This window comes from Pipra filicauda, unplaced genomic scaffold, assembly GCF_003945595.2.
Source record: "Pipra filicauda isolate LSUMZ 115617 unplaced genomic scaffold, ASM394559v2 scaffold188_size1440453_pilon, whole genome shotgun sequence".
Taxonomy (NCBI): Eukaryota; Metazoa; Chordata; class Aves; order Passeriformes; family Pipridae; genus Pipra; species Pipra filicauda.
In genome coordinates this window covers 473,779-499,348 of record NW_024104296.1, presented here as the reverse complement: position 1 = coordinate 499,348, position 25,570 = coordinate 473,779, and the positions used below count along the sequence as shown (strand labels likewise).

Genomic DNA, 25,570 nt, shown 5'->3' with positions numbered 1-25,570 from the left:
ACACAACATGCGATTGGAAGACCAAACTCTGGATGGCAAAAATGATCAGGAAGCTGGGGGGAGTAGTTACAGAAAGACAAACCCAACATTTTATCCTAAAAGACTCACTGAATTGCTTGGTACTTCTTCAGGTGAGTCAGATGGATTTGATCGGTGAAAGCAAATCAAACTACTCACCTGAGCAAAAAGCTTTAAGTTCTTCAGTGATCTAGATCTCAGCATGTGCAACAGGGAATTATAGCACTTCTTTGTTTCATCTTAGATTCAGCCTCCCCAAAGAGCTGATTCTGCACTTCCCTTTGATGCAAAAACTCCCATCAAAGCAAACAGGAGATCTGCCTGAGACTGGAGTGCAGCTGCATGGGACACTTTGCCTGTCAGTCTTGTTGCAGCTTCTCAGCGTATTATGGCATCACTTCCCACCTAAATAAACAAATAAACAAGAAACCTACACCTAAAATTAACGTGAAAGATGCTGTTCTCTATTATCAGATTCAACATCCTTCCTCTCACCCCAGGGGTTTGGGCTGAGCTCTGTATTCATGAAAAATACGACTTGCTTGGCACTTATTTTACTGAATAGGAAGGAAAAAAAAACATGATGCATTTGGGCATTATCTTTAGAGGCTACAGTATAGGGCAGGGAAGAAGCATTTGTGTCTGGCTAAAGAGAATGTCAGAGAGCTGCTCTGCAAAGCTGATTTAAATTTATGGCAGTACATACATCTGAGGTACTTGCATAAATTATAATCCCGACTGAGATTTACTTAGTTATATTAGAAAATTTGTCAGAAACAAACCTGGAGCGTTGACAACCAAGCCTTCTTTTTCTGCTAGTCTTGCTGTGCCACTGTGTGTGTGGGAAAGGCATGGAACATCCTTCAGCAATAAAACAGGAGTTTGAGGGGGAAACAGAGATGTCCTTTGCAAGAAAAAAGGTAACACAGCTCTTTGAGTTAAAGGAGCAACTTCGTGTCAGTCTTCACTAGCAAACTGTACCACGCTGATGAAGACAATGAATGTGTCACTCGTCCTTCAACGTCATCTTAACTGTAAAATCCACAGCACTGAGAAGGTTTTGTTTGGAAATAAAAAGCAAACGAGGATGTGCTCTGATGAAAGATGATGCTCTCCATCCCAGTCTGAGATATAAGCCACGCAATGGTTATTGAAGTATCACGGCGTGCCACATTAGACTCCTCAAGTGCCATCCATTCCCAGTCTGTTATTACTAAAACCAGTGAACTGTGTACACAAGTGGTGTGTGCATACATAAAGGTGACTGATACACGTGCCAAAGTAATCTGGAGCATACAACAAAAACAGTTTTGCAGATATTGCACTGATATTCTACTTTCTTGTTATGTCTGTCCGCTCCCTCATGCTTTTGATCTGTTGTGCACTTGGATAGAAACCAGTAACAGCAGACAGAAAAGATACTTTCAGTCTCAAAAATATAACAAAGGTATAAAACTCTAAAACTACCAAAAAAAAAAAAAAGCTGCACATACTTTCAGGGTGGGGACAGTAAGCACATGACTGAATTATTTAGAAATTCTGAAACAGGAAGGTAATAAAATTATTTATAAAGAAGTATATCTACAATATTTAATAATTTAAGGCTCACAAGAAACTAACATATCAAGACAACAGAAGTTTTCTGCTATAGGGTTCAAAGCACCAAATTCACTTCACATACAGGATAACCGGATCTGTATTGATCACAAGTGGAAAACTCTGAAAGTGCTGATCTGCTAATGTTCCTAGTGCTTTAATGATGTCATATTTCACAGGAATAAGAAATCCCCTCTCAACCATAAATACACTCACACAGATATAAAATATATTGGAATTATTTCAATTTGAAACTACAGTACAAAAGCCCTCAACCTCCCTCCCCCCCCAGTCCATTCATTCTCCACACACACATCCCCCCCAGCTTTTTAATACTAAACTTGGAGCAACTGAATTGGTTACAAATTACCCATTTAAAACCAACCACCATTTGCTACAGTAAGTTTCTACAACTTAGATTTTTTACTGTCATAATTTACCAGCTCCTGCATCATGGAGCGTAGCTTATTCTTAGTCTACTTTAAAAATAGGTGACCCTTTGTGTCATGGAAAAAGAACATAAAAACATGTATTCCTGGAGGACTGCTCAGGACGGTGATCAGTTTAGAAAATACAGCCTGACTTAAAAAACTAATTGGTACTAAAAGAATAATTATAGTAGCAAGTTTCTGACACCTGTAAATCTTTCTACATCTCTGAACTCTAACTCTCTCCTCTCCTTACAGGTCTGTTTCCCTATTGGTGTCCAGACAGAGAGCATAGAGGGATTTTCTGAGATCTACATTGCTTTTCGCCTTGATAGTGGCTTTTTCTATGGAGCTGGTGCCATTGTTGAACTCCTCACTGTTTTCCAAGTGCACAACAGATTTGTTCAGAGAGTTTGTACTGGGTCTTCTCTTTGCATCTGCCCCCGCTGTGCTGCCCTGAGCACTACTGTGCTCGTCTTTGAGGATAGATTGCTCTTCGTGATCAGTCTCTCGGTGGTAGAAGTAGTTGAAGTTGGACACAATGACAGGGACAGGGAGGGCGATGGTGAGCACACCTGCAATGGCACACAAGGAGCCCACAATCTTGCCCCCCACAGTGACAGGTCTCATGTCCCCATAGCCCACAGTAGTCATGGTTACCACTGCCCACCAGAAAGCATCAGGGATGCTGGAGAAATGAGACTCGGGGTCATCGGCCTCAGCAAAGTAGACAGCGCTGGAGAAGAGGATCACCCCGATGAAGAGGAAGAAGATGAGGAGGCCCAGCTCCCTCATGCTGGCTTTCAAAGTCTGTCCCAAGATCTGAAGCCCCTTGGAGTGCCTGGAGAGCTTGAAGATCCTGAAGACCCTGACCAGACGGATGACTCTGAGGATGGCCAGGGACATGGCTTGCTGCTGGCCCCCTCCCCCATTGCTGCTGCCAGCCCCAGGCTGCTGCTGCTCGTGGGCCAGCTCGGTGCCCAGGGTGATGAAGTAGGGGATGATGGCCACGATGTCGATGATGTTCATGATGTTGCGGGAGAACTCGGGCTTGCTGGGGCAGGCGAAGAAGCGCACGAGGAGCTCGAAGGTGAACCAGATCACACAAGTGGTCTCGATGATGAAGAAGGGGTCAGCCAGGCTGCTGGGGGGCTGCATGGGTGGGGAGTCCCCGATGGTGCCATTCAAACCTCCACCTTGTGGGGGCAGGGGCACAGGCAACTCCCTCTCGTCCCTGAACTCGGGCAGGGTCTCCAGGCAGAAGGTGATGATGGAGATGAGGATGACCAGCACGGAGACGATGGCGATGGCCCGGGCTGAGCTGGAGCTTTCGGGGTACTCAAAGATGAGCCAGACCTGGCGCTGGAACTCATTGCGGGGCAGGGGCTTCTCCTCCTCTTTGATGAAGCCTTCGTCCTCCCGGAAGCGCTCCATGGCCTCCTCACCCAGCTGGTAAAAGCGGATCTCGTCGGCGAAGACATCGATGGAGACATTGACGGGCCGTCGGAGCTTTCCCCCGGACTGGTAGAAGTATAGGATGCCGTCAAAGCTGGGCCGGTTGCGGTCGAAGAAGTACTCGTTGCGGAGCGGGTCGAAGTAGCGGATGCGCTTGTCCGGGTCCCCCAGCAGCGTGTCGGGGAACTGATTGAGAGTGCCCAGCTGGGTCTCGAAGCGCAGCCCGGAGATGTTGATCAGCACCCGCTGGTGGTGCATGGCGCCCGGGTTCACCGCCGCCGCCGCCGCCTCCTCCTCCTCGTCTCCCGCCGCTGCCATGGCCATGCCCCGGCGGTGTCCCCCTTCCTCCGGGGGTCCCAAGTCCGTGCCGGGGCGCGGGGCGCGGGGCGGCGGCCGGGGCGGCGCGGGGGGGGCGCGTCCCTCCGCCGGCCGCTCCTCGGGGCCGCTCCCGCGGAGACCCGGCGGGGGCCGCTCCGGCTCCTCGTCCCTCCGCGGGGGCCGCTCGGGCTCCTCGTCCCCTGGCGGCGGTGGCATCGGCGGCGGCGCGGGCGGCGGGGCTCCCTCCTTGCCGTCGCTCAGCTGCGGCGAGCCCGCGATGTGTAGCAAGTTGCCCCGCCAGCGTGCCCGGCCGCCGGCGGCCGCGGCGTCCTCGCCACCCGCGATGGCCGTGGTGCCGCCGTTCTCCAGAGTCACCAGCGCGATCTCCATGGGCAGCAGCGGCAGCAGCAGCAGCGGCGGCGGGAGGCAGGCGCGTCTGAGGCGGCGGGCATGCTGCGCTCGCCGGCCCCGCTGCCGCCGCCGCCGGGCACCTCCGGGCGGCCGCCCTGCCCTGCCCTGCCCTGCCCTGCCCTGCCCTGCCTTGCCCTGCCCTGCCCTGCCCGACCCGCCTCCCCTCACTGCGCGGCCGAGCGCGGCCGAGCGCGGCCCGGGGGAGCCGCCCGGGGACCCGGATATGAACGAGCGATCATTATATTATGGGCGCTTGACGTCAAAGAGGATCCCTCCTGCTCCGCGCCCCCGTGCAGGCAGCGCCAGCATCCCCCGGGGACAATCGGGATGCCGCGCATCCTATCCCACCGCGCCCCGCCCCGCCCCGCCAAAAGGGATCCGCGTCGAGTCGCGGATGAGCTCTGGGAGCGAGTCCCAGCCGTGGGATTCCCACACGTGCCCTGGGGATGCCCACAGGTTTCGCGGCGCGGGGAGCGCTCCGGGGATGCGGGAAGGCGGGCGCCGCGGGTACCTGTGCCCGGGGAGGGGGGGCTGAGCTCACCCTCCGCCCCCCGGGGCTCCCGCACGCTCCCCCAGCCCTCGCCCCCGCCGCGCCCGGGGATTACGGAGCGGCCCCCACGCGTGGATTTGCTCGCTAAAGGGATTGCGCGCAGCTGCAAACCCCCACTCACCTCTAATGAAAATCAGAACCGACAGCCCTGGGGATTCCTGGCGCCTCTTGGCGTGTATCTGCCCCCGCGCTTTTCCCAGTGGAATGAGAACAAAAGAAGGGATTGGGTATTTTTATTTAGATTTGCGGTTGCTCTCCCCCTCTCCTCCTCCCCCCGGTTTCTCATGGAATTAGTGCAGCTCCAAAAGGTGCTTCCCACGCCAGCAGACAACATTTCTACCTTTATGTGAGCGTTTGCAAACGGGGCTATTCTTTCCCTCTGATGCATTCTTAAACCCATATCCAAGTCTGAAACATTTCAGTAGATGCACATTTTATTAGAGAAAAGGAATCGAAGCAGCTTTGCACAATGACTTCAGTTACAGTTCAGTAATACAGTCCATGCTAAGATCTCACTTTCTGTATTCAAACCATGAAATCATTCATTCTATTCAAGGTCTACCGGTGAATATACTAAATATGTATATAAATACTGTACGATGAGAACCTATCTGCATATACACCACTCCACTCTTGTGGCGTTTCTGGGTTTCTAACAAAATCGAGTGTAAATACGAAATTAAGTGAAAAACCGTTTTGCTTTCCAGTTGGCATCACTGCAGAGACATTTTTCCTGAATCCTTATGGTAATATTCATAGCTCCATCAAGCAGTTTACATAGATTCACCATGCGTAGTGGTTTTCCCTTAATTTAAAACATTACCTCTGTGTATTAAATATGCCCAAAGATACTAAAGGCAGTGCCCAAATAGAAAACCATAATTGCATTAAATAGTTTCTGTAAGTGGTGATTTGCCCATGTTCTGTAATTTACCTCTGAGAACTGAGTACAGAATCACTGACCTGTTTTGCCACCGTGCCAGTGAAGTAAAGGACCTCTTTACTCACACAAGTAATTCCTAGAAGCAAAATTATAGATAAGTTTCTAGAGCAGCCTCTTTGAAAAGAACAGCCCTCTGATTTAAAGCTATTTAATGGAATAATGTGTCAAATTTGCAAAATGTAGTATAACAGCCCTTGGGACTAGCAAAGTCCACAATAAATACAGACACACCATAAACACACCTGTGCACTCCAACAAGTAGTAGCTGATCTGTTGCCAAGGCATGTCAGGGATTATAACCAGAGAAGGGCTTCCACACTGGAAAATTAATCTGGTTTTCCAGCTCTGTCAGCTGCTTTAATGCAAGGCGTTCTCCCTCCAAACATTGCCTCAGGAATAATAATATTTCAAGAGGAAACATCCCCGGACATTTGTGATGATGGACACCACAGAGAGCACAATAAAGTGCACAGAGGGCTAGTAAACTTGCTGCCTCTCAAATGGTTGTATCCATTCTGTCATTCCTTCATCAATTGTAGGGAATGCCTGGGAGAGATTACACTGAATTTAAATTCTCCCTTCAAACCAGGTGTCTAGCCTTTCTAAATACTGCATTGTGGTGTTCACATCCTGAATTTGCAGGCAGATGGGATTATGCTAAAGTGCAGAGAAAGACTTGCCCAAATTCATCAGGATGAAAGCCTCACAGAAAACCCTATGAAGAAAACGTATGTTATTAATTGATATCTCAGGAAAATACAGCTTCTTGTATAATGTTTGAGTAACTTGTGGCTATTTTGCAGCTTTACCAGTTCTGAGAATTTAGTATGGTATCTGCAGATGTGGGTACAAAGGAAGGGAGAAAAGGGTGAAGAAAAAGGGGGATGATGATGTTAAAGGGGAAGAAACATCTGCTCCAAGCAGGGAGTTTTAAAGGGCAATTTTTGTTTAATAGACTTCATTTTTTGAGTTTGGTATAAACACCCCAAACTCTTTCTTGAAGAGCAGTCCTACCAGCAGAAAGCCAAGGTACTGGAGAGAAAAGATGACATGCAGAATAGGGAAACATATCAAGTGCTGAGATGTGCTGTTAATGTTTTAATTAGGCACTCCCTGATAAAGACTTTATTTGTCTCCATACTTGTGATTTAGCCAAAAGTACTTCTACCCTGAGCACCTGCACACATGAAATCAGTCCCTAACCCTCCACACACCCACATCAAAATTTAGCATTCTCTCCACCTCCCACTGCCACTCAGATCTCCTAATCCAGTTATAACACCTATTGTCCTGTCCTGTGACTGGGATGTTGCTTTCCCCCCCCCATCTTTTCCACACGATGGCATTAGTGACTTATCCCACAGCCTCATTTGCAGGTTTTCTCCTGAGGCTGGAAAAGTGGGACTCACCTGGCTAGGCAGTATCAAGGGGTGGCCTAAATCCAATTCTTTTAAGATTCCCCACTTTGCCAACTAACACCTAGGAAAGGTTCATACAAGTTTTGCAGAAGAAATGCTGCCCAAGCCAGAGATTCTTTTTCACCTAAAGGCAGGCTGTACCCACAACACTACCTTACCAACACTTCCATGGGGAGAAAACAAGGATCACATCCTTACGCCCAGCAGAGCCATCATGTCAGGGATGTGAAAAATATGTGCCTATGGCACAGGTTGCCCAGAGAAGCTGTGGCTGCCCCATCCCTGGGAGTGTCGAAGGCCAGGTTGGATGGGGCTCTGAGCAACCTGGGATAGTGGAAGGTGTCCCTGCCCATGGCAGGGGGTTGGAACGAGATGGTCTTTAAGGTCCCCTTCCAATCCAGGCCATTCTGTGATCCTGTGATTCTACCTACCCACACCCAAACACGCCTACACACACACTACACACCCTCTGGTGCACCTGACTAAGGACACCTTAGGGTCAACCAGTCTTTTCACAGATACTCCCTCTTGGGCCGTCCCTATGACTGACAACGAGTAGCAGCATCACAAAAATAAATACAAAATGCTGAGATGTGGAGAGATGCACACCAGCCTCAAGGCTTAATCTGCCCACAGCCCCCTTGCTTCTCTGTGGCAGTGGGGCAGCGTGTGTCTCCCCACAGGAGACAGGGACCCCACTAATGTGCCTCATGGGGTGACTCCTTTTTTTTTCTTCTCCATGTGTTGACTAAATAACAGTGCCATTGTGGCAGATGGTGAGGAAATCATGTGAAGCCGAGAAGACACCGAAGGGGTTAAAGGCAAATCCGTGCCCCCGCCACTTGGTTAATTCCTTGCAGCCTGATCCTGTGTTGAGATGATTCAGGCCAGAGAGAGAGACTGCCACAGTCCCCAGGAGAGACCCCAGGGAAAAGACTCGTATTTCCTGTTCAGGAGGATTAAGTACAAGGCCATTGAAAAAATCACAGTAAACATCTGGATGTGAGCACTCCATCTATCAAGCCCTAATCCATGAAGTTATTCATTAATGAATTCAGCAAATTCACACTGTTCTATATATAGGGTTGTTGGCTAGTAGGTGTTTTACATCTATACCCACAGATTTTTATTTTTTGTACGAAGCAATCTGCTGTATTCTGCTTTTGTTTGATTAATTGTTTAGAGTAATTCATTCGCCTTTTTAAAAAAAAAAACACACACCACTATATTTTCTGATAATATATAAAAATCCAATAGTTAAAACCCAACCACGTTCCTGCCTTTGCTTTGCAATTTTAAGCCCAGGTTCCTCTGGAAACTTTCCATCACACGAGGATGGAAAAAACATTAAATAATAATTGATTTTCTTTTCTGTATTTTGTTTTGATTAAAATGAGAATCCCTCTCATTTATCTTCAGAAAGAAAGTAAGCATTGAGTAAATGGTCTGGTTAATTCAAAAGTAATTTGATCACAACATCCATAATTTACATTGACTGGAACAGCAGGAAAGATGCTGAGCACTAGCAGATATCAAGCTTATTCATTTAAACAGACTACTTCCATTATGCTTTACATCTTGTTCATGTAAACTACTCTAAGAACTATAATGACCCACATTTTATAAGGGGGAGACTTACACACAACTCTGCCCTTAAATGTCATGTTAAGCTTGAGTAACACCCCAGCCTGCTCACTGCAAACCAGGCCGTGGAGCTGAGCATGTTGTTTTCCACACAGCTGTGCCAGCTTGTTTCCAGAGAATTCTGCAGTGGAATCAGCATTTGGCCAAGAGGTTTGTACAAATCCAGCTGCGACAGGATATTTTCAACTCATCCTCAAAGCTTTGGACTCTGCCAGACAGCATGAGCTACCCAAACTTGCAATTTATAATTCCCAACCCTTTCGACTTCCAGTGCTTTGCTGTGGTGTAATCTTAAACTCCAGGGACTTGATATTAGAGGGGAAATCCCATTCTGTGCCTTTATTTTCTGCTAAATTCAGGGGCACATACCTGTACTCTCAAGTTTTTGCTCTTGTTTCAACAGAATGGCCCAGGTGGACAGTTCCAACTGTGACAACACAATTTAAAACAGAATGAAGACAAGTAAGTGAACTCTGAAGGAATAAAGTATCAAGACCTGCAGAGCCACTCAGATACACCAATCCAATTTTGTCTTCCCTGCTAGTGCAAATACTCTCACAAGTGAATTTTGCTTGCATCAATGCTCCTGTAAGGATTGTACTCCACACCAATGCCTATTCCTCTGGGGTGTTTCTGGGCAGACTTAATCCCTCCTTATCAGTCAATAGAAAATACTTCATTTTCATCCTATGCCATTGAAGTGACACTGACAAAAAGCTCTTACCAATTCAAAAATGCAAGATCAGGCCCCTCATTCAGGCTGTGAGGAAGAGGGACAGGAACAGGTAGATGAAAGGTTGCATGTCTAGGACAAATATTGTCAGTGGTGTCTGATTTAGGTGACCAGTCATTTATTTCAAGTTGTCAGGTGACAAAATCACACTTTTGTATTTTGTTACCAGCTATGTGGCCAGTCACACTCCAGAATCCATGGCAGGAAGCTCTGTCATACACAGATACAAATTCAGCTGCACAGGTTGCTTTAAAAAAAAACAAACTAGATGGCATGTTTACAAATTTATACATTTTAAGAAGCAGTGGATTTGCAAAAGCATGGAGTAATCTCATTCAAATTTCCTGCTCATTTCTAATCTTTAAGCAGTTGTGAATTATGAATGAATGAAGGAAAATCAAAATATCTGATGCTTACTCTGGTATAAAATTATTAGTGAAGCCTTTGAAAGTAGTAACTGCAATCTGAAAAAGTTTATGTGAGGGGAAACTGAAGTTGGGACCCACTCATGAACCCCTCATGTACATGAGAAAGAGTATTAGATTGCTTTGTAAGCACAGATCATTCACTCAGCTGCAGGAAATTATGCTCTACCATGAAATGAGAGGGCTCAATGTACTGATGGTTTAAGCAAGAGAAGGTTGTGAGTATTTAAGTGGACAGGAGTAATGAAACAGCTTTGCTTGCACTGAGTCTTCAGTGCTGGAGAGGCCCCAGGGGAAATCCTCAAAATGAGCACAGTACGTGAGATACACTGCAGGTCTTTTTTTCCTGCCTTTCCAACTAAAGTGAAAGGGAAGAATGAGGGACCCACCCAGAGGTTTGCTACTTAAAATACTAACAAAAGTAGAATTCCAGTATGCAAAAGCAGGACCATTTATTTAGTAATTAGCATGGAGAAATATTTGACAGGGAGAAAAACAACTTGCACAGTTGTAAAAATAAGCCCTGCTCTGCTTTCCATAGTCACCAGTAACAATCAGAAGAAAGACTACTCAAATTAAAGGAATGATGTTTAAGATGTGTCATTGTGGTTCAGACTAGCTCTAGTCCTCTGGACATTCCCAGTGGAGTCAGACTTTTTTACATTCAAGGTGGATTTGGCTTGGCAATGGCAGTGCACTATGTTACCAATTCTAATCCTCTCCTTCATGACCTTTGTGTTTCAACTGTGAAAATATCACTACTCCGTACTACTAGTTTTAGTCAACAAAGCAGAGTGCAATAAATAAATGCCACTCCGTAGTTTAAAATCTGAATTTAGGCTCTTCGAAGCACTGCCACATCAAAACTTTAACAGTATTTAACTGTCTGAAGATGAATATAAGTGCAAAATCCTAGCTGTAATGGATTTAGGAGTAAAACAGAAGCCAATAAATAATGTGTTAAAGTCAGTGGAGCTATGCAGCCTTGCACTAGGCAATGAATCGACTTTATACATTTGGTATTTATACAAATATTAGGTAGTGGAGGTGGTTGCTTATGGTGTTGTTAAACTCTTCATGTTTGATGAGAAGCAAAATTTTAAAATAATAATATTAAAAATAATAAAAAATTGGAGGAAAAATGTTATGGATAGGGAACCTCAGTCTATTCATTCTAGTAAAATTATGGCACCTATAAGGAGCAATACCAAGTAGTCTTCATGCATTAAAAGTTCTCTGTTGTTATGAGAGCAACCAAAGGCAAATAAGCATTCCAGAAAATGGTACATGGTGGTTCTTACTGCACTTCCTTAGGATGAAAGTGCTAAAAATCCCTTCTTTCACTTCAGGACAGTGAAGGGACTTGTCCAGCCAGACAACATAATGTCCAACTTCCTTCATGCTCATGCTTATATAAAGTTAAACCATTAGGGTCATATAGCTGTATTTCACCCCATTTCTAGCAGGAGCTTTGGGATGCAGTGTACAGGTGAGTGCATCCTGCAGTCCCAATGAGTTCCTGGCTACTTGGACATTGCTTGGACAAGGCTGGAGGCACGTGGCCCTGCCTGATCTAGAGCAGCAAGCTGAGATAATTTTATTAATGCAAAGAAACCCTCTACAGCCTAAGAAATGAGACAAGGGAGTTGTGGTTGGATGCCAGACCTTGGAAACTGATGGGAGGCAAAAAGAGCTTCCTGTGCTAATTTCACAAAGCCTGCTATGCTGGGGACTACTTGGCTTAGCTTTACCTCAGCCTTATTAAACAAGCTCCTCAATACCTTAATCCCTGGCTTTGTCCTCCCTTTTCTCTCCCTAACTTGAGGTATTTGAAGGCAGGATATGAGCCTCACACACACTCCCCAAAAGACATTTTTCTTCCTGCAACCCCATTACAAGCAGCAGAGAATGTGCAAGTTCCTCAGCCTCTGCTCAGCGTCCTATTTGATTTTCTTTAAGTGAGCTTCTCCTGCTTCCCCCTAATGTAGGTCCGGTAGTAGAAGTGTAGGAAGAGAGCCATGAGGCTGAGGATGTAGAGGAAGACTGCAGTGTTGAAGCCATCTGGGAACGGGCATTCTGTGAAGAGGTTGTAGGAAGAATGAGCAGCAATGGCCACAAACTGGCACTGGAAGAGGGGGGAAAAAGAAGAAGCCGGATTAGGGAACCTACTTGAGGTATAGCTCAGCTGACCATTAGGGCCACCACCACAACTGCCACAACATCCTAGCAGTACCCTCAACCCAGAGCACCACCTGCTTGCCTCTCCTGACGTCCCTGGAAAACTTGCCTTTTAAGCTCAATGGTGTTTTCCCAACATGGAAGGGTGTCACTGAGGCTTGTCCACTGCTTCAGGGGTCAGGTTTGGAATCCAGCCTCTTCTGCAAGGAGTAGATCACTGCCCTTGTGCCACTCCTCTGCCATGGGCCAGTAGCTGAGATCTTGGAATATGGAAGCTAGAGGTTTCCTCCCCATTGGTAATCAGATTATTATACTCAGGAAGATTTTGATTTGCATTTTAGCTTGCAGAGAGGAATTACAGATACTATCTTTGTTAATTTAAACATTAATCCCTTTTTTTTTTTTTGGTATGTTACTAAGTGACCTGTCTCAATACCCTGAAGCAATGAGTTCTACCTACCAAAAGGATGTTAAATAAAAATTTATTTCCTGAGCTATAATTCGTGTAACAAATACTTTTTCATTTTATTCGATGCTTTTTTGTTCTACTTTGCCACTCAGGATAAGTAAGAACTCTGGACCACTTCACTGCACCACTATTTTATATATATTTATACCCTCTTTCTCATCTCTGGTAATTGCATACTTTTTGTTTCCATAACTTCTCTTTGTGTGGAAATAACTCTCCTACAGTCACTGCCCTTGTCTGGAACGTTGCATTTATGGTGTATCTTTGAAAAAACACAGGGTTTTCAGGATTTTTCCCATCTCTTCACAGATGTGGGAGAGAAAATCCGAAGGGATACTCTGCAGAAAGAGTCAAACTCACATATTTCTCTTTAACTCACCTGTTTGCTGACAGTTAGACACACCCTTCCTTTTTGAAGGAACCGAATGAAGGCTGCCCAATCTCCTGCCCTACTGAGAATCCAAAGCTTCCCCGAGTTACTGCCCCACACCTCCCAAAATCAAGCTGAGTTTCCAGGGCTCCAGAGAGGAAACATAAAAGGGAGAAATCTAACCATAAAACCACAGGGTTAACTTTTTTCCTCTCCTTCCCATTACAAAGCTGGGGCTCATTGTTTGGTCACTGAAGGGCCCTCATGAGTTTTCTGAAATTCAGAGCGGGTTCACCTGTCATAGTGGTACATGAGGACACCTAAGGACATGGTGATTTCTGTGGGAAGCAAACAAAGACTTGAGCCAGGTAGGTGCCAGACAGCAGGGGCCATCACACCCAACACAGAGGAGTGCAGAGATGAACACATGGAACTCATTACCAGCTGCATGATGGTCAGGTAGCGCTTCCACCACAGGTAACGGTGCATCCGTGGTCCCAGGCTGGCCAGGGCATAATAGCCATACATGAAGATGTGGACAAAGGAGTTCAGCATCCCAATAAAGAAGGCTGAGGAGTGAAGAAGTGAGGATGAACAAGACACACAACCCATGCAAGACCAACCCTGTGAAGAGCTCACAGCCACTATGATGATGCTTTCAAAAAACATCACATCACCCCTACGCATGAACCTTCAGTCTAGGCTCCGTCTTGGAAGCATGCCCTCTTCTTCCTTCTCCTTTCAGCATACAGAATCAGAGAATCATGGAATGGTTTGGATTGGAAGGGACCTGAAAGATCGTCTTGTTCCATCCCCTTGCCATGGGCAGGGACACTTTTCACTAGACCAGGTTGTTCAAAGCCCTGTCCAACTTGGCCTTGAACAGTGCCAGGGTTGGGGCATCTCAGTATATCCAGCCCATATCTAGACTTTGGAGACAGAGAAGAGCTTCAAAGGCAGAGAATTTTTTATCTTCTGACCTAAGCATTTCATGACATTCCAGTGTCAACACCATGTAGCCGAAATGGCTTCCCAAAAAGGAACACCCCAGCATCTTGTATAGGGCCTAGTTAGTACTCAGATGCTTCTCTTCCAGAGGAGCAAACAGGAGAAGCACTCTGGGTCCGGATCAGAAAGAGCAGTAAACGAAATGGAGAGCCAGAACCTGGGCTGCTGCACCAGGCCCTCCGAGTGGGAAGCAAGGGAGTGCTGATCGGCGATGAGACATACATAGACCTTGTGTAGGGTGTTATTTCTTCTGTTTGGACACATTCTGTTGGCACATTCTCATTCTGGATGACGCAGTGAATGTAGCAGTCTGAATAGCCCGAAGAGCAGAGCAGATGGTATCATCTCAAATGCACATGTTTTTCACACCTTTGGAACTAGGTGAGCTTCCTACCTGCCAGTCAGCCCATCTGCACTGTTAATGCTACCTCCACAGCCCAAAAAACCCCTGAAACACTAGGTTTTCTCACATACCTTGTCCTCCAGGCACATATTTGACCCCTGACCACCAGTTGAACAGCATAGTGCCATGATGGTACACGTGAAGGAAAGTCACCTGCTCTTGTTTCTTGCGCAGAATAAAGAAAACCTGGAAGAAGCCAGACAAAGGAAAACCTTAAGTCAATGTGTTTAGACTAAATATTTCACAATAAAAAGTTTTAAAAATAGCTAATGATGATTCTCAGTCTCCCAAACCCATTTGCTCTGCTCTTGATAAAAACTGGTGAAAAACCAACACATGCAATAGATCTTATATTATCTAGAATGGGGGGAAACTGGAAAGCAGAATTTCTCCCACAGAGCCACAATTTTTATCTTTGGATTCAGGTCCCAAGGTCTGAAGAGGACACATTTGAGACTCTGACTGAGCTTCCATACAATTTGCAGCTGCTTGGATCTGGTTGGTTTCAGGACATAGGTTAGATGTTTGCTGGTACCAGACAACAATCCAAAGAAAAAGCGCTGTGTTGAATGCCCAAACCTTTCTCGAATTTGAATGAGTGAAGAGAATGGTTTTGCCAGATGAGTATGTGTCAGGTCACTGTATTTCAGCATGCACATGCTTACACACATAACAAAAAAATGAACCTGCTTTTCAGGGACTTAGGATTGTCAAAAAGCTGCTTTTGTTGCTGATGGAAACAGAGAGGAATGGCCAAACCACTGACAATGGGCCTAGAAGGGCTGTGGATGCTGATTCACATTTCAGACAGTGTGTTGTCCCCAAAGAACACTAGACTGTGAAGATTTAGGCCAGAACACAGCTTTCTTCTGCTGAGCAAGCAGGGAGGTGGGATTTCCTCGTTAGTTCAGTCATTTAGTTACTTCCTTTATGAAGTGGTACTTCTTTCAGGTGAGCTTTCAATGTCACATGGGGCACAAACCTTTAGTGCACAGCTTTGGGACAATCTGTGGCAGCAAAGACACCAGAACACATTGTCCACTTGCAGTTTCTTTACTGCCCAACTAACCAGTATTAAACCACTGTTGCCAGACAGGCAGTGGCACAGCAGCGAAGATTTTGGGGGACCCCCTTGCAATAGCCAAGGTGAAAGCCTCTCCCTTAGCATTGTGCCCACCCACAGGAAGAGTGCTGGGGAGTGAGGATGTGCAGCCACTGGGATGGAGACAGACAAATCAGGCAGCAGCAATTCCTTCCTGGAAAGAAGCTTTTGAGGAAGCCTTGCAGCACAGTATCCAGCGGTGCTGCTGGGCTCTCACAGGCCAAACACTGTCAAAAAGCAGCCTGCAGAAGCTGAGCCCTCTTCTTTAACAGCATCAGCCTTCATTCCCACAAACAGGCAGAGCACAACACAGGAAATCAGCTCTTACTGAAAAGCACCGAGCAAATCAATACAGGATCAGCCGAGGACATTAACTTTTGGCACCCTGCCCCTTTCTGACAAGGAAGTGATTTATTGCCAGCACCAATCCCGCTATGGAGCTCAGCCCTCCTTACCGTATCCAGTAGCTCGATGACTTTGGAGAAGAAGAACCACCAACACACTTTTGCCATCTGCTGGGCAGCACAAGGCACCGCGGTTAGACCTTTATCCAAAATCAACATATTTTCAACCATGCACTATGTGAACCCTGCCTACTCGGGAACAGGAAAAATTAAGGAGTTCTTCTGGGCTTTTTTGTTTGTTTGTTTTTGCCTGATAGCAAATATTTGAAAAGCTGAAAAGATAATATCCATGCTTGCATCTGTTCAAAGCCTGGTTACATCTGGAAGCGAAGCATAATACCTCCAAATTCTGACTGAAAAAAAACTCATGCAACATTTTGGAAAGCTGAAGCTGGTGTGACCCAACCCCCCTGTGATGACCGGACAAGGAATAATTTTAGCCAAATCCCTGTGCTAAAGGAAATGTTGAGTAAGACTAATGTCACGCAAATTGGTTTTCTTGTTGAAAGTGATCACCCAGAATCCTTACAATCAATGCAAAGAGTTACATATATTTCAGAGTTAATTTGAAATATCTGTAATAAACATCTATCTTCAGAATGTAAGATCAACCTCTCTGCAGTGATCGAAGAGCAAACTTAGATGGCTGTGTTGACTGATGATGATTGATTTTAGAGAACTAAAGTGAAATGCAACAGTTTAAGTAGATAATGTAGTGAAATAGATTTGCAAGCAATAAATTGGAGTAAAAGCCTTCTTAGGCATGCAATTTGCTCTTTATGAGCAAAATAATCTTCACACCCATGGGAGGGCAGGGCCTAAGACAAGCTTTCTATAGAACTGTACCCGCATTCCTAGTTCACTCCAGCTGTAATCCACCGGCTGGCACAGGTAGCTGTAGTTGCCCAAGACTGAAGTTACCAAAAACTGAAACAAAGGAAAAGCAATAGAAATCAATTTTCTGTTCAAAGTCATCTGTTCCAAAAAGACATGCACATTAATGATAAGGTAATCTAATTCTCGCTGACAGAAAATCCATGTAATTTATACGGCTGAGCAAACAGTAAAAACCTAAGACAAAGTACTTCACATCCTTGTTGGAATCTCAAAAAGAAAATTTGACCTGGGCATATTTGTAGCTCCTTATGTAATCGCTGGAGTACTCAAACTTACTTCATCAGGAACAGTGAATTCTAGTCCTCAGATGAAGTAATGTTTGCTCAAAGAAAAAAAAAATGCAGTTTGTGTTAATGTAACAATTGTGATACAAACTAAAAGGGCATATTTGTCAACATCAAAATGTTTTCGGAACCTATTTGGCTGTATTCCCCTGAAGAGTTTTTGGTGGTCTAAATAAAAAAGGGAAAGGCTTGTAGAAAGAAGAAGCAGGAAACAATGTCCTCAACACTCCCAGCAGCAGGAAGCTGCAGCGTGCTTGGCTTGACTCCTGAAGAGGACTGCCCAAGTCTGGAAAATCATAGAATCATAGAATGTTAAGGGGTTGGAAGGGACCTTAGAGATCATCTAGCCCCAACCCCCCTGTCGTGTGCAGGGACACGCCCCACTAGAACAGTGTTCCTCACTCTCAGAGACAGGTCCCCTCACCAGTCAGTCACGAAACAAAATGAGGTTCCACGTCCTCCATACGTTCTGTGTTTAATAGGGAGACCTCAACCTTCAGCTCATTCATTCAGGAACGTTTCAGTGTTAATTTTATGAATGACAGGGAGATTGAGAAACGGGAGGGAATGTGGTGCAGCAGGGCAACACTGCTCCTCTTGTGGCAAAACAGGGGCACTTCCAAGCCAGCTCCCACTCCCTTCATTAAAGTCCATCAGCATATGCTGTTTCAAATGGTTCTGGCTTTCAAACCCTTCCCAGGTGCTTGCCCAGGAGCCAATCCTGTCTCCTCACCTCGTAAAACATGTAGCATGACAATGCCATCATGGCTAGATTGTAGGCCACCAGCAGGCCCCTGAGCTCCAGGGGTCTCTGCTGCCGCATGAAGAAGGGCCCCAGTGCCACGACAAGGAGGTAGGAGGCAAAGATAAGTGTGACTGGAAGTGGAGAGTAGACCAGTGGCCATGGGTCTGTCCTTGGATCTGAAAAGCAAAACACACAGCCAAAGCTGGCACACCCCACACACTGCAGGGCAGATATCTTCATTTACCTCCCTTCAGCACGCTCCCTGGCAAACAAAAAGTTGATATCTCGGGTGTCTTTACAAAGCTGTGCCACAGTCCTTCTCCTGCCCTGGAGTTCCACGTGCCAGACTCTGCCAAAAGGCTTTAGCACAACACTGGGGCTGGGACTGCAGTTCTGGAAGACAGACCTTTCCTGTGATGAGCTGGAGCCCCTTCCCACAGGCTGCAAGACCGCCCCACACCTGGGCAAAAGAAGAAGTCCAGGGCACTGTGCAGGGATGGACAGAACCAACCAAACCAACAGTGGCTTTTCAGGAGTGTAAATCTTTCCTGCTTTTCCCGTTATTTCCTTTCTGCCGCACAATTCTGAAGACATCTGAAATTCTCCACACCTTCATTTTTATACCCGTATTCACTAGGAAATGACATTCAAACTCTTATCTCTGCTATAACAGCCCTTCAGTCCTACAGGAAAGGGAATCTCAATGGACTTTCTGTCACGCCACCTCCTCCTAATCCTGCCTCATCACCCACAGAAGTGCAAGATGCATTCTATTTGCAAAAGCATTCAGTTCCCATTCAAGCTTTCCTCTCCTGTTTCCATTGTGGTCACTGCTCTGTTAAACTTCCTTAGCATCTCCCTTTGCATCCTGATCTGCCACTCCCAAGCTCCAGGCCCCTTACACTGTTTTAGCCCTGGGTTGCTTGTGGAAATCCTCTATTGAATTTTAGTCACTGGCTCACTGGTGATTTTTTCTTTTAAATTCCACATCTGTCCACATGCCTCTGTTAATCCTCATCCATTCTAAACCTTCCAGTTCTTTGCTATGGCTGTAAAGGGCTGTGTCAGGAGCTGTTTGGCATTCCATTTCTCTATTTAACAGTTTGTCAGAAGTCCTGCATCCTAATTTACACTCTCTCCTTAAATTCAAATCCTGAAACATTTACAGTCTGAGCATCATGCCCCACATCCTCCTCCTGCCAAAGCCAAGATGCAGACCTGCCATTCTACCTTAATGGCTTTTTGTGGCTTTTCCTTACATCCAGGGACCCAACAGAGCCCTTTCGGACCAAACTGGATTGGCAGAACCTCTAGCTATTGAAGATTTGAAGTCTCCTCACTGCAAAATGTCAAATGTCAAGCCACTGAGAACTGATTTCTGTCAATATGTCATTTGATAATGGGTTTTACTGGCATCACAAAGAGTTTAAACCTCAAAATATTAACTCTTTGGTCTAATAAGCTTTTCCATGGCACATGAATATGCACTTCCTTTAGTATTCCAGACTTAACAGGCAATCCTGAGCATATATTGCTCCTCGTCCTCTCAGAGACCATTGTACATTGAACATAAAGCTGCTGAGACAGGGGAAATCCCCCATTCTTTCATTCCTTTCTTTGATCCAGCTGGAGTGTCCCTAAGATATATTTCAAGACTTAAGGGAAGTTTGTCACTATGGAGAAATCTGCCAGATGAAAAAAATGTGGGCTCCTATGAGGATCATGTTCCCTCTAGGTTTGTCCTTGATCATGCTACTTATGCAAAAATTCCTGTTTAAAACAGCATTTCTACCTACCTCCACTTTCAAGAACCCAGTTGTAGAATTCCTGAGTTTTCTGCCACGTTGAAGCCATCACAAGTTCTGGAAAGAAATTAGAATTAGCATCCTCAGGATCATATTAACCCTATTTATCCTAGCCTTGACTGAGTCTTAAATAAGGAGGCTCCTTAGACAAAGGCTCAGGACCATAGCTAATGGAAAGAAAATAGCTTGCTTTCTAGGAACTTAAATTTTAGACTAGGATTAAAGTCACACTTAAAAAAGGAAGGAAGAGAACCCCCTGCAACGATTAGCTATTTAACTTCCAGATTTTATTTATTTCATCAAATTAATAGTAGTTTATTATTTAACTTCTAGATTTTGATATTTTGTTGAGGTTTCACCTCTAGATAGTACTCTGAGTAGCTGCATGTGAACTACCAGAGCCAGGAGCTTCATGTAGCATGCTGGGAAATCAGTCACACAATATTTTGTGTAAAGCATTATGGTCACAACTTCCACATGAGGACATACACCAGGTGGCATCACTGCATCCTTCTTTCTGCAGGCATTTTTGGATATTCCCAATGCTAGAAGGCAGTTAGGAATTAATTCAGTACTACTGCAACTCCAGAGGTGTTAAAAGAGCTATGTTTGTTCTTTGGCTTTCTGAGGTCCAGTTTGTACACTAACTTTGTTTTATCTTGTATATATTCTACAATATATTATATTAAAGTAGAATACTTACATATATAATGATGCTCCTCCTCTTCCCTTCTTTCCTTTAGCAGGGAGACATTTTCAATGGCGCTTGGAAGTTCACCTAGAAAACACTTTACTGCAATTACTTTTAACAGATCATGTTATCTGATCCAGTTCTCTCCATTAGCAAATACACAGGACCAGTTCCTCCCAGTCTCATCTCTTGCTGGTATTGAGAAAAGCATATTTTCTCCCTTGACTTCCTCCCTTGACTGTAATGTGCCCCTGCACGCACAGGTGACAGACTTGCCCAAATTTCTCTCCTGCAGCCAATCATTGCAGTCAAACCCCTTTTTGGTTTCCCTGACACACCCCCCGAGATGCCCAGCAGGTCTCATACACCTCCTGACACACAGACACATGCCCTTGTAATCCGAGCAGAATCTGCCAGCACTGAGATTACTCGGTGATTATCAGCTGGCACAGAGTCAATCCAGCAGGGATTTCATTCGGTTAAATGCCCTCAAACAATCCATACACATTCCAGCTCACTCCACTTCCTTTCCCTCCCTCCCAAACGGTCGGGAAAACCCAGGAAGAAGGGACAGACTCACCCCAGCAGTGCAGCTGGCTCTGAGCATCCCTTTCCTCAGGGGTGTCCTCGGGATGTAGCCACTGGTCGCCTCACTCCCGGGGGCATGTAGAGGCAGCAAACCAAGGAGCTGCAGACACTGTGCTCAGCTTTCTTCTCCACAAGCGAGGTGAGTACATCAGCTTTTGGGTCCCACACAGCTGTGGTAGATCTTCATACCTCCTGGGCATGGATCTTCTTGCCTCTTATTTAAGTGTCCCAGCGGTAGCCACCAAAATCCCACCGAGAGCTGCGGGCACTGTGGTGTTGTCTCGTAACTTTGCCAGAGCAGAGGTTACATCACACACTCCTCCCCCACCCTCTCTTGCCTCTCCCCACATGATCTCTCAGATTAGGAGACTGGTAAAAGGAGGGAATAGAATGCAGAAGAGGAATGGGATTCCACAGGAGGGAACAACTGACCTTTAGTGTCACGCTTGGGAGCCTGGCCAAGTGGGAACCAGGCCAGCATTTCTTCTGCAGGTTTCTTCAGGCCATGACAGCTTTGCAAGCAGTAAAAATGAGGGATCATGCCTGGAAACTGGTCTGTTTGGAGCACTCCTTCAGCCCATCACAAGGGGCTGTCAACAAGCCTTTTGTGTGCTCAAAATATGTGCAAACCACCAAATGAGGGAGCAGAGAACAGTGGGAACACTCACTCACTCACTCGCTCACTCAGGGGAGGCAGAGAAAACTCATCTGGAGTCATCCCCTCATATCCTGCCTAGGCCCATAGGGGAGTCACATTTACTGTTTTTAAAGGTACAGGAAAACCTTTATTGTTTTTAAAAATGTAGAAAAATATTTTGAGGGGTTTGACAGTGACACCAGGTGTGCCCCCCTGTGATCTTCAGCAACCATATAAAGGGAAAATGCAGAGAACCACAGCCAGGAGCAGGTCCAGTCAGCGAGTGCAGTGTCTGTGACTCAGTCCCACGGAGGTGGGAGTGGAGGTACCAAGGCAGAACCAGCGCCCTGGAACCCAACCCCCACCCACCAAGAAAGAGCTCAAAGCCAGGTGGTGGGTCACCAAGCTTGGTCACCTGGGGTGAACCTGACCCTAGGGTGTGGATATATCCTTTATTTTCCCAGTGAGCACATTTTATTAGCAGAACTCCCCAAAAAAACCAAGGGTAACCCCATTTCTCGTACCATGTGCCTGTCATCAGATACATCACAAGCATTTCTGAAGGGCAAAACACCAAAGATTAGCTTTTGAAAGCATCTTTGGGAATTAGGCATACCATGTGGTTGTGTTTTTCCTTGAAACACATCACCTCTTGATGGTGCTGGACAATTACTCTATTTCCATGATATGTGGAAACTATGAAAGAATGTAAATAGATACTTTTGGGAAAGGTGACTTAGGGTGAGGGTTTTGAATTTTCAGGGTCAGAAGGGCAATCCAGTTAAGGAAAAGATTTGTCTGACCTTTGGTATCATATTGTTGATCCAGGGTTTTGTTGATTCAGGTTCAGGGAGACAGTGATGGTGAATTTTACACACTTTTTTTTTTTGCTGAGCTTCCTAAAAAGTTGAAGTTTTTTAACTGTTCATGAACCAACAGGTTTCATTTCTATAGTGTTTGTGGCCCAGTCCTTAAAAAGATTCAGTGATTTATCTGTGCAAATCAGAGAAAGTAATAAATCAGACCAGCCCTTTCTATCTGTTATGTGTAGATGGGACTGTATTTTAGTATATCTATCTGCTAACTTCAAGTAATGTTTGCTGAGCTATTTATATTGATGTATTAGACTCAGAATTACAGACACAAACTTCTCCATCAAACTTCTTTTTTACCCTGGTGAAAAAAACATCAGCTGAAGTGAATTTTCACCAGTTTCATTGGGACAAAGTATTTTATTGTTCATGTAAACTGGATTTTCTTTTTTTAAAAATACTATGAAGCATATTTTATATTTTAAAACCTGTCCCGTTCCTGAAGTGTTCCCAGTGGTGCTGTTGCAGATGTTCACTAGCCTGGCTGGCACATGGAGAGATGACATCAGGAACATGGTACTTTTACAGTCTAGGAATGGGTGTCCTTTAATGAATGACAGTACAACTGTGAGGTCAGCTCTGTAGGGACCACACATAAAAGCCTCAGGGCTTTCAGTTTCAGCAAAAACTCAATAGAAAAGAAAAAAAAAAAAAAAGCATTGCTCCTTCACTGGAATAGTATTAGGGGAGCTCTGAATGCCAGAATGAATTGGGTTTTTCATTCAGTGACTAGTCAAGAAAAAAGGGAACTGCAGGAACATGGATTACAGCCACAGTAGTAAGCAACTCTGTTGTGCACAGTATATGATAGCTCAGAAAACTCCATCAGAGATTTAAAAGTTGGTATATTTTAGCTAATTTAAAACCTGCCTATGTCCTGCATATATTAGAGGTGTTTGCCACAAAATCATTATTAATAAAAAATACTAACAGTAAAACAATTCTGAGCACTTCTAGACAATACAATTTTTGCTATTTGGTCCTCTGTTTGCTGTTGCTTTCAATCAAAACTGTACTGAAAGCACAAATTAGCAAAACAGGCCTGCTTCAATACTTGAGAAAGACAAGGAGGAGGGGGCCAAGCTCATCTGGATATCCAGGCTACGTCATAGAATCATAAAGTCATGGAATATACTGAGTTGGAAAGGATACAGAAGGATCATCAAGCCCAACTCCTGGCCCTGTGCAGGATAGCCTAAAGATCCCACCATGTGCTTGAGAGTGTTGTCCAAATGCTCCTTGAGCTCTGTCAGCCTTGGTGCTGTGACCACTGCCCTGGGAAGCCTGGTCAGTGCCCAACCACCCTCTGGGGGAAGAACTTTTTGCTGATAGTGTGGTGATACTCTCAACACCACAGCAGAGACTTAGCAGATTATAGAATCATGGAATGGCCTGGATTGGAAGGGGACCTTAAAGACCATCTCGTTCCAACCCCCTGCCATGGGCAGGGACACCTTCCACTAGCCCAGGTTGCTCAGAGCTCCATCCAACCTGGCCTTCGACACTTCCAGGGATGGGGCAGCCACAGCTTCTCTGGGCAACCTGTGCCAGGGCCTCCCCACCCTCATAGGGAAGAATTTCTTCCCAATATCCAATCTAAACCTGCTCTATCAGTTTGAAGCCATTGCCCCTTGTCCTGTCACTCCAGGCCCTTGTAGTCTCTCTCTATCTTTACTGTGGGTTCCCTTCATGTACTGGAAGGCCACAATTAGATCACAGCAGAGCCTTCTCTTCTCTCAACCTTTCCTCATAGGAGAGGGGCTTCATCCCTCTAATCGATGTGACCAGCCTTTGGGCTTTGCTATTCCTTCCTCCACTTCATACAAAGAAGATGTACTGTGGTACACATCTGAAGTCCAAAACCTCATCTCTTGCAGCAATGCTCTTTGTAGCTGTCAGCAATTTAACTCTCATCGATCAAAATTCCTTACCCACCTAAAAAGTTTCATCTAATACAAATAAAATTACTTGAAAAATGAGAACGGCTTTTTGCTGTTAATCAAGCTGTTACAGCAAATTTAAGACATCATTTTTTACTTTTTCAGTCTTTAACCCATTAGTATGTTATTATTTCAGTTATCCACTTAATCCAGGCCAAGTCCCACAGGGCAGGACAGTCTCAGACCCGACATCCCATTTATGTTTTTCCCACAGTGCTACAAAGGTGTAAAGCATGTGTGTATAACACCAAACACCAATAAGCAACAAGAATATCTAACTAGTTAAGGCACCACAACCTTAACTACCAGCACATATCTAAAGATTTGAAGTGTCCTGCTACCTTCTAAAACTGGTATATACCTGGCTCTTGGAATACCTGGCATTGAATTCCCTTCCTATACAATTTAACTGATCCAAACCTCTCAACTGTTTTATGCATGCAGATATTCATATTGATATGCAGATATTTAAAATTACTAGTAATTTAAACTCTGTATGAAACTGGCTTCAACAAGATGTAAATGCCAGAGCTGTGGATGCCACAGGACAGGAAGGAAGGTAAAAAACACATAAATCTCTTATTCAGCTCATATCTACATCTGCACTCTTGCTAAACAAGGTCTACAGCCACTTAGGGGATAATGTACTTCCTAGTCATGAGAAGTTCAAGGGCAGGATCAGACTGTCAATACTACCAGCAGATGCAACAGTACCTTGTTCCTTGGCAAGACTGTCCTCCAGAGAGAGCTCTGAACTTCTGGAATGACATTTTCATGAGGACATTTGCCAAGGGAGGTTCATGTGATCTCCCCCTACTTCATTTCAACAATCACATCAACTTTCAATTGCCAACAACAGAAACAGATGAGAGCTGGTTTTATGAGCAGTCTCTCAACAAAGGGTAACACGATAATAGATGTTTTAACAGCAATAGAATTACCTACAGAATAATAATTAAATTACTACACTTGTTTTGCTAATATGCAATTAGCAGCTTGTATGTGTTTCTGGAGAAATACAGTGATTTCAGGTGACAATCAACCATCACTAAAACCCTCTGAAAACCTAACCAAACTTTTTGGGGTCTGGTCCGCAAAGCTCTTGTGCACAAAAAAGTCCAAATTCACATCTATTTAAAGCAAACAGAAGTCCTTAAGATGCACAGTGAAGCAGTTGAAGGAAGAAGCTCCTTCTGGCACAGGGATTCTCTTTCTCAATTGCCTCACTTATGCATCAT

At 45.1% G+C, this 25,570-nt stretch overlaps 2 protein-coding genes across 7 annotated transcripts in view; both read right to left on the bottom strand.

Moving 5' to 3' along the window:
• Positions 1 to 4,272, bottom strand: part of LOC113984913 (potassium voltage-gated channel subfamily A member 5-like) — a 29,176-nt gene extending 24,904 nt beyond the window's left edge. The window contains exons 1-2 of one of the 4 annotated variants that reach the window (XM_027715336.2): positions 801 to 4,272; positions 178 to 448 (exon numbers count right to left, since the gene is read on the bottom strand). In XM_027715336.2, coding sequence (XP_027571137.1) covers positions 2,295 to 4,205 — 1,911 coding nt within the window. In that variant the 5' untranslated portion in view covers positions 4,206 to 4,272 and the 3' untranslated portion in view covers positions 178 to 448; positions 801 to 2,294. Of the gene's footprint in view, positions 1 to 177 lie in introns of all 4 variants that reach the window. The other 3 variants (XM_039380166.1, XM_039380165.1, XM_027715334.2) reach the window with 3 other exon arrangements.
• Positions 4,273 to 9,102: 4,830 nt separating this feature from the next.
• On the bottom strand, positions 9,103 to 23,811 carry LOC113984914 (elongation of very long chain fatty acids protein 4-like). 3 transcript variants are annotated; one of them, XM_039380167.1, is made up of 9 exons: positions 20,876 to 23,811; positions 20,308 to 20,382; positions 19,596 to 19,661; positions 17,788 to 17,975; positions 16,720 to 16,800; positions 15,925 to 15,984; positions 14,439 to 14,553; positions 13,398 to 13,525; positions 9,103 to 12,064 (listed from the first exon to the last, which is right to left on the bottom strand). In XM_039380167.1, the coding sequence occupies exons 3-9, from the start codon at positions 19,651 to 19,653 to the stop codon at positions 11,894 to 11,896; spliced, it is 801 nt and encodes a 266-aa protein (XP_039236101.1). In that variant the 5' UTR covers positions 19,654 to 19,661; positions 20,308 to 20,382; positions 20,876 to 23,811; the 3' UTR covers positions 9,103 to 11,893. The 3 variants fall into 3 exon arrangements, with proteins under 3 accessions (XP_039236101.1, XP_027571141.1, XP_039236102.1); XM_027715340.2 differs by having other exon boundaries at positions 20,308 to 23,811; XM_039380168.1 differs by having other exon boundaries at positions 15,925 to 15,981; positions 20,308 to 23,811.
• Between the last annotated feature and the right edge of the window lie 1,759 nt (positions 23,812 to 25,570).

Coding starts and splice junctions, on each gene's coding strand:
- LOC113984914 (XM_027715340.2), bottom strand. CDS start 19,653: ATGGCTTCAACGTGGCAGAAAACTCAGGAATTCTACAACTGGGTTCTT. Junction 15,985..16,719: donor GGAGTGAACTAGGAATGCGG/GTACAGTTCTAT, acceptor TGTGCTGCCCAG/CAGATGGCAAAAGTGTGTTG. Junction 12,065..13,397: donor ACCTGACCATCATGCAGCTG/GTAATGAGTTCC, acceptor CCCCTCTTCCAG/TGCCAGTTTGTGGCCATTGC.